This window comes from Oculina patagonica, chromosome 11, assembly GCF_052425735.1.
Source record: "Oculina patagonica isolate OP01 chromosome 11, crgOcupat, whole genome shotgun sequence".
Lineage (NCBI taxonomy): Eukaryota > Metazoa > Cnidaria > Anthozoa > Scleractinia > Oculinidae > Oculina > Oculina patagonica.
Window position 1 is genome coordinate 11543732 of NC_135768.1, and position 8852 is coordinate 11552583.

General features: G+C 37.7%; 1 protein-coding gene across 1 annotated transcript in view; it reads left to right on the forward strand.

Annotated features, from left to right (window-relative positions):
• LOC144630201 (transcriptional protein SWT1-like) overlaps nucleotides 1-7704 on the forward strand; it is a 43602-nt gene extending 35898 nt beyond the window's left edge. Inside the window, exons 14-23 of the mRNA XM_078488523.1 lie at nucleotides 204-298; nucleotides 570-632; nucleotides 888-976; nucleotides 1338-1419; nucleotides 2008-2203; nucleotides 3003-3142; nucleotides 3544-3690; nucleotides 4180-4267; nucleotides 6234-6301; nucleotides 6844-7704. Of these exons, the coding sequence (XP_078344649.1) occupies nucleotides 204-298; nucleotides 570-632; nucleotides 888-976; nucleotides 1338-1419; nucleotides 2008-2203; nucleotides 3003-3142; nucleotides 3544-3690; nucleotides 4180-4267; nucleotides 6234-6301; nucleotides 6844-6934 (1059 nt within the window). The 3' untranslated portion in view covers nucleotides 6935-7704. The remainder of the gene's footprint in view (nucleotides 1-203; nucleotides 299-569; nucleotides 633-887; nucleotides 977-1337; nucleotides 1420-2007; nucleotides 2204-3002; nucleotides 3143-3543; nucleotides 3691-4179; nucleotides 4268-6233; nucleotides 6302-6843) is intronic.
• The last annotated feature ends 1148 nt before the right edge of the window (nucleotides 7705-8852 follow it).

An 8852-nucleotide genomic window follows, 5' to 3' on the forward strand; every position in this document is an offset into this window, starting at 1 on the left:
TACATAGTACATTTACTTGATTGTATTGTACACAATAATAATAATAATAATACGTACAGTGCCTGTTAACATGTACAACGTATTTTAATATACCTCCATTTACATGTATTAGGTCCATGTTATTATTAACAAAGTATAGTGTCCCAAGTAATTAGAGACAACTTCTTAATCAATTTTATTGATGATTCTGTTTTGATGATCAGGCTGATGACCTTGCATGTGAGCTGCAGTGTATCATGAGAGAAGGCCTGGCTGTGGTGGTGGAAACAGAAATGAGAGTGGCATATGACGATCTTTGGTATGTTACATGATGAGATTGTGTTATAATATATTTAAAAAAGCAGACATCGGGGTATATGTAGGTGAACATGTAGTTACAGCTTGTACAGCTCTATTAGAATCTTGGCTCTTTAATTCTATTTATTCCCTGGTTATAAATATTGATTTATCATGATACCTCTACTTGTGTCGCCTTAAGCCCTAGACAAGCTTTCTGAGAGATCTTTCAACAATGCAGGTTTTTTTGTTACCGTAACTATTCTAATTGGTATTTAAATTGCATTTTCTAGGGACAAGATAGTGTTTATAAAACCACCATGGACTTTAGCTGATCTTCTTCAGTTGTTAGATAAGTAAGTTAAGCTGTGTGATAATATTAAATTTTTAGTAAATGGTTTGAACCAAGGAGTATCAGTAGTTTGTGTTGTGTGATCGTTCAGGTGAGAGCAGTAGTCACCATCAACAGCTGACATTAATGCTCACCATGCATGCAAACATGTGCTCTTGTTGTGCAAAGCAGAACAAGAAAATAAGTACTTGCAACTTGTAATAATATCCATATTGACACATGCTCAGTTAGTACACTTATAAATGTTAACCTTTTCTAGACATTGGATAACTGTCTTTGGTCAAGTGTTCAAAAGGAATACCAAAACCACTGTGGAAGATCTTCGCAAGCAAATCAGTAGAGGAGGAGGTATTGTAATTGCAGTGAAAGTAATGGTCCATTGCTCTTTCCTGGTTTGACCAGTTCATACAGACCAAAATAATAGAGTTGCCATGAGATTTAGTCCAGTTTAATGTATGGAGAAAATAAGTAGTCAAGTGGTAAATCCCTTATTATTTTATCGATTTAACATGTGTGGACATTTTGCAAATTTGTCACATCACACTTTTTGTCACCCCTGTGGGGCATGAAAAAAATTGTTCAAGGTGGATGCATGTATTGCTTTACATTCCAACTTGTTAATGTTCTGACTCGTCCAGCACAACCTGTAATAAAATCTACAGTAAATACAAAGAGCTAAACAATGGAATGAATACTTGTCTTGTTTTAGGCTCTCCTGGTCGTTTGTTTAATGCTTCTACATTGTTGGGTCTGGCCCACACTCTGTTTGACGCTATAGCTGCAAGATCAAGGTAAACTACAAGACAATGAAGTATGGATTACTTATTCTAAGTGATGTTTTAGGTCTTGAGAATTCACTGGTCTGTACACATTATCGTTAGTTTGTGTAATGAAATAAACACTTTACTGAGCATTGGTGGGTGTTAAGCCAAATGGAAAAGGAAACATTCAGCTACCCTGCATGAGTGAAAAATTGGAAGAAATCTGTTGACATTTGCAGGCTAAAATTTGCTTGATACTAAGCAATGAAATCGAGAGAAGGACCTGTAAGCATAAGGAACTTTTTTTACACTGAAACTTTAAAAATTACACTCTCCTTTGCAGTTAGCAGTATTTGTTACGTTTTTTATTTTCGTAAACCTTTGCTGTGATGCTTTATTCTATTTATGCTGGGCACAGCTTTGGAACATACCTCTACAGGTTTAGGGAGGTCTTGATGCCAAATGGGAGGGAAATGGGACGTCTTGATGCCTGCTGACTCTTAAGGACTTTTTCTGATAACTTCATTTAGTACAAACAAAATAGCAAAAACAAAGAAAAAGGAAAATAACCAAGGGATTAGTGAGCTAATCCATTGTTTCTTGGCTTCTCTGTTTCAGTTACAATGGAGCCATCACCAAGTGTGTGACAGCCATTATTGTCTTGGAAAGAAAATGCAACGAGTATCAAAATGATGCTGCTGCTAGAGCCCAGTCCCCTGTGGTAATGGGTCCTCCTGCACGCCATGTCCGTGCTCTCCATGGGCCTGGGACTGGTAATTCCTCACGGTCTTCTTCTAATGAAACTGAACAAGAGGTTGGTCGCACTTTTTAATGCACTGTCAAAAAATCTCAATCTTTTGATGAAATGTGTCTTTTAACCTATACCAAAGATGTTGACAAACTTTTAGTTTGGAAGTTCTGAATTACTTTAGCAATGTATTTTAATGAAAAGTCTCCAGGTCTTTGGCTCAATTGATTGTAATCCTCAGAACCCGGTTTTTGATGCCAATAGGCCATTTTCGAGTTACCCTTTGCCTCTGTTTCATGACGAGTCTACGTGCGAAACCATTCATATGAAAATGAGTTTCGCCTACAGGTCCATTTTCATGTAAATCAAAGTTATTTTCATTTGAATGGTTTCGCACTTACACTCGTTTTGAAACAGAGGGAAAGGGTAACTCGGAAATGGCCTATTAACGTTAGCCCAGGATTAAATGTTATTCGAGGTTTTTATTTTCTTTTGAACAGAAGTGCTTCTTCATTGCTTCTGTTTGTAAGTTAAACCTGGACGAAAAAAATATAAACAGAAAACGACATTGCAAAGTAAAAAAAAATAAGATCAAAATTACGCGAAAATCGGATTAGCTTTATCGTGTTATAACCAACTGGGCCCAGGACTACAAACCCTATAGTTTAGGTTTCCATGTATGTTGGCATTTAGTTGTTGCATTCCTCCTTTTCCTGCTAAAACATTTGGCCAACAGTAACAAACACAAAACAACTCTTGAAATGGACAGAACCCAAAATTAAACCCTGCAACCTGTGCTAACTGTTTGTTGAGGACTGACGGTGTGAACACGATTCACTGTTACTGCTTGTTACTGCCTTTGCAGAACTCCTCAGGGAAGTATGAAGAAGGTTCAGAAGAAAGCAGCAGTGTTCATGAGATTAACACAGCTCAAGCGGACAGCAATCCGCATGCGTTAGTCCTGTCCACTTTTGAGACAATATGGAATGCAGTCAACCAGTTCAGGTTGTTATTAACATCAGTCAATTGTCTCTGTTTAGGTCGTAGTTTAACATTATGTAACGGTACAACGAATTTAACAGTTTATTAAAGTTATAGTAATTGTTCGAAGGAAGGAAATATATAGAGTACATAAGAACTTTCTCTATGGGGTACGGACTTTGTTCGGTCAAGTAAACTTTGTTTTGTTAACTGACAACTGAACTCTCTCAAATGTTCGTGTGTATTTAACATTGAAGCAATTAATGGTTAGCTATCGCAGCGAGGTGAATCCAAAGTATTTGAATCCTAATTTCTGTTGTTGCACCGTTTTTCATCTTATGGATCTGTCAGTTCTTTGATAGAACACTGGTTTGTTTTCTTTCTAGTTCTCTTCTGACTCCATTCCTTTTTCTCATTAATTCTAGTGCCCAGATCTTTAGTGGTGTTGGTTTTCCTCATCCCGTGCCACTGAACCTTCTTGAAGACCTGGCTAAGCCAACAAGGGAGGAGGCTATACAGTTTCTTGGCCGGCTCTGTTCATGTTTAGCGTTTGTAGTTACTGCTATACAAAGGTAATCATTGCAGTCAAAGCTTTAAGTGTAAACTCTCCAGACTGGTTCCTACAGATTCCTTTTATTGTTAGTGTTGAGAAATTAGAGGTTCATAAACATGATGTAGGTAGGATGTTGGAGGTTCATCAAGACGATGTAGGAAGGAATTTGTCGGCTGCACGCGGGCTAAAAGACACCCAACTTTGGTATTGTCTCTTATTGTCTGTAAGACTAAAAAGAGCAATGTCGCGATATTTCAAGTTATTTTAATGATTACTTACAAATTGAGGAAAACCTCAAAATAACAGTTGTCTCACATAGAAATACAACAAAGGAGTAATAAAAACGCAAAAATAAACAAGGATGGTTTCGAATGACGAAGATTAAAACGGATTACGATCGACAAACTTGAAAACATTTGCCTAATTTTTCAAAGATGTGTTGTCCGTGACGCAGCTACTTAAAAAGAAATTTCTTACCTTGTCTTCTGTTTGCCTTGTTTATTTCAAGTGTTCTTCAAGAACCAAAGGGAAGTGAGACAGGAAATTATCAATTGTTTGAAACTCTGTTACAAGCAATTACTCAGTTTTACCAGCAGGTAAGTGCTACTCCGATAAATAATATAATTTATAATTTCGGGGGGATAATTAAGTTACCAAAGAGACCTCATATCATACATGGTAACAGTTTAAGTACAGCTAAAAAAAACTACCAAAGCGTTATCACTCAACCTGACCCCGCGAGAGAAAAATGGATTTGAAATTTTCTTTATCAAGTTAAAACAGACGTTTCACGCCAGTTCAAAACAAAATGGAGCGCGTTTTGAACATTTTTACGAGGTTTGACTTTAGTTTTCTCGAGAATGCTTTAGAATTTAATTACGGGGTCACTAAGACAAATGAATTTCAGTAAGATCTTTTAAATAAAACACAAAATGTTGCCGTGCTATGAGCATATTTTTGGTACTTTATTTTTGCACTCATTGCTCGAACTTTTTGCGGAATCCATCTTAACATCTAGCAGCTCACCAAGCTAAGTATTTGCATAGCTGTAGATGATAGTGAATGTATGTGTCCTATTCTAGTTGTCAAGTGTAGAGTTCGACGCTCTGTTTCTCTTGGTTACTAATAAGTTGGCAATGGATTTGAGAAAATCCCTGGTTGTCTCTCTCCTACTAGGGTTTTCCGATTTAGCGGAATTTAGCGGAATTTTGCACCTATTTTCCGCGCTAAATGAATCTGTGAATTGAACTCAATTTTGATATCTTTGTTTTTAACTCAAAGTCACTCAGTACTTTTGTTCTGTAACGATGCGTAGTAGTAATAAGTTGGTCAGACTGCATTTATATTAAATTATATAAAATTGTTTGATATAACGGCCTTTAATTAGTCGAATGTCCTTTATTCGGAACAAACTAGTATGGACATCATAAGCAAAGACTATCCGGTACCTCAGCTGGATTTTCTATGAGGGTGAATAGTTTGAACCGCGCACGTATCCCGATACGAGTACATCGTTTCGCCCGATGCTGGGATATGATTTTAAAAAGAAGAACAGGAGCCATCTTCTCTTTAAACTTAATGTAGTGTGCACGTCTCGGCTTCGAACATACGAGTAAAGAAACCTCAGTTTACGCGGCCAAAACCGGATAGTTATTATTGTTATTTCCGTGATAAGGCATCCGTTCAACGACAATAATTGCTTGAATGTGCCCCAAACAGACGTGAACTTTAAAAAGGACGCCAATGCAAATCGAGTCTAACTTGATCAACAACGTGTGAAAAACACGAAAACTTTTTGCCTTGCAAAAACCGTTCTAGCGGTTATCGTGAAAATTTCATTTATTATGCCCGGTTGAGTAATCAAATGCGTGTTAAAAGCTCGTGCTTCCTCGTGCTGATCGTCAGGGTTTCCCGAACTACAAAACGCCCAGGCTCGTGCATTTCTCACTTTCCTTGTGTTTGGCAACCCTCAAGATGACAAGAGTCACTGGTTTTTAAAATATTACAAACAAATCCGAGAGAGGCCAGAGGTCCGAGACGAGCTGCTAAAATGGTACCTCAGTTTTGACAACTAAAAACGTTTGACGTTAAACCACGTTGAGACGCTCCAGTCAGGGAACTGGCCATGGAAATCTTGTTTGTCTTGTTTAAGTTGAAAGAAATATTCCTTGCTCGAATTTTTTGTTCAGCAGAAACGTTTTACAAGTTAGAATGAAATAAACTGATTTGAGCGCTGTACTGATGTATTTGTAAAGAGCACGTTATCATGGCTCAAAAGTTTGTACTGAAGAAATCGTCATATAAAGGGTATAAACAACTCATTTTACTTATCATTTTAAGTCGGTTAAATGGTTTTCACGTCCAGAAATTGATTTCTGTTGAAATGGGCATATTCCACTTCTGCGGATCTTCCGCTAAATCGGAAAACCCTACTAACCTTTTTTGTAGTACACGACGTGTCTTCCAAATCGTTCTAGGTGCATGTGGTTAAAGCTCCTTTCTAAGGAAAAATTTCAACCATGTTATCAGTTAAGTGTATTTGTAATATTGGTTCCCTTTTAGATCTTATCCATGACCACAAACGTTACCGTAGCTGATCTGTTTAGATTTGCCAGGGATCCGAACGCAAGGTACGTTTTCCAAATTTAAATTTCACTTACTTAGCAGGCACATTGAATCATTCTCCTCCCCTGGTGGAGAATAATGTCGAGAGAACGTTTAAGTACAGCGTGGTAATCTCCCGTTGATGTTATTCTGTTGGTTTTAACGGTGCAGCGGTGCTGTAATAGTGGAATCAATTGTTAGCCTGGTGCCGTCGTTATTTGATTGTTTTTGTTGTTGTTCTTTGTTGTGGGGGTATCGTCCGTTGTTGTTGTTGTTATATATTGTCGGTATTGTTCAGTGTTGTAGCTTGCTTCTTGTTGCTGTTTGTTGTTGTCTTTTTTGTCTTAAATCGCTTCCCTTGTATGGAGTGCCCCGGAGTTCTCAATTTGAAAAGCTTTATAAACGACATACTCGGAAATCACCGCGCTGTCCTCTCTTTTAGCGATCTTGACCACCTTCAACTGCATTCAAGTGTAGATTTGTACAAAGTTCCAACTATAACACAATCATTATACACTAGAACGTTTTAGAATCTTTATTTATTTAGCTCATTTTATTTTATTTTTAGGATGGGCCTTATACAGGGGTGCTCACAGTTAGACCGTGCCTTAGCTACCCTACAGCAGTGTTCCACCTGGGTGGTATCGTCTGAACAGTAGAGATTCCTCCATGTCACGTTCTGTAGAACATTTTTGTTTACTGATGGGGACAGCTTCTGTTTGCAGTGTGGAATGGAAAAAAAGATAACCGGGATAACGAGAACATAGCCGGAAATTAGTCCTGTGGGGATAAAACCTTGAAAAAAAAACATTATACGACGTTATTTTTATGTCAGAGACGCTGGTTATCTTGACTGAGTTAAAAGTAAGCCTACTCAAGTACATTGTAACGTCTTCACATATTCATCTTTAGGTGTCAACCAATTGAGCACATTTTTCTTTATCTTCGCTTTTGACACTTGTGATGTGCTTAGAATAGCGACGCAACGGCAATTCTACCACTCTGGTTTATTTTTCGACACATTTTCCGGTTTATTTATGTTCGTGATAAAGTTTTTTATTTATTTTCTTGTAGTTTTGTTTTTTGTGTCGTTTCATGGGTGGTATATTTTCCAAGATGAACTAACGCCATCTTGTCAGGGGAAAACTATAGACTTGTCTAAAGTAGTAATATTTTTGTAAAACAAAAACCGAACTGTTTATTGTTCATACCAATGCTCTGAGTTTCGTCGTTCAAAGTACTCAGATATCCAGTGATGATTTCATTTGTAATATACTGGTAACTTTATTTTTGTAGAAAAAAATCGTTTTATGATATGATTATATTAAAAACCTTTCTAGCGTTATGTTTAATGAAATGAAAGAAGAAATTATGATATTTAAAAGAAATTTATTGATTACATATGAAATTTGCTCATTAAAGCTGCAAGTTGTCAGTAGAAGTGTTGTCTGATCTTAATATGTCCAGTGCTGGGAAAGAATAATGATAATGTTGTGACTAGTTTTCCAGACCTTCGTGTCCACAACTCGTTTGTCAAAGACCAGCTTGTAGCGCTTGTAGCGATAGCCGTAGTTCTTTGGACCAGCGGATGCGAACTCAACGATCGTGTGATCTTGTGTAGGTTGAGGCGCCTTCCGTTTTCATTGTTTCATAAATTGAAAACAACGTACACTACATTACAGTATCCATCTGTACTGGAAATCATCATGTTCGCCTTTGAAAAATAATCTTCCAAATAGAGGTCCATACATTTCGAGTGAAACCATTTCCCGTAGGTGGGTCCTTTTTCGTAGTACCCATGAAAAGGTGCGTTTTTCATCAAATTTAATGGTGCCACCTAGGTAATGTCTCCTCTTTCATCTACTTTCCATGTGTAATGGTTGAAAAAATAAATCACAATAATGACATGGATCTAAGTGGCTGTAAATCCTGGTCCAAGTGGAAAAATCATCTGTGCCGGGTTTTAATTGGTACGAAGTCCATATCGGTGTCGTTATTCTGTCGGCTACATATTGTCTATCAGCCTCCCATTGTATTTTTCCCTTGAGTTCTTCTGGTAAAATGTCCCAATAACTGGTAACCTGATTGATGTCTTCTCCCATCGAATCGTCGTCTCCTTCTTCTTTCACTTCTTTAGCTTATTTTAAATTTTTCATTTCTTCCTTTTCTCGCCACATGTTTCTTCTAAGCACTCAAGACCAACTTAGTTTGCAGGTGAGGAAAACTGGAGGGTTGGGCTTCTTTTGTAGTATTCATGAACCAATCAACTGCGAGATCCTGAACTGACCAATGACAAACTCGCCCCATTCTTTTTCGTCTATGACGTAAGGGGGATGGGGGGGGGGGGGTATCACCTACACTCATGTGTCAGGTGATTATGATCCAATGAGAAGTCAGAGTGTTGGGGGTGGGGGGTATCCACCACAGTAACATTACTTACTCGGACACGCTCAAGAATCACGCAACAAGAGAGTTAATATTCACAGTGCATTTTTTTATTCCTTTTCCTCGCCTATTTACAAAATTATAATCATGTCGATATTCCGCAAAGCGTAAGCACATGATCGTTGGAAACTG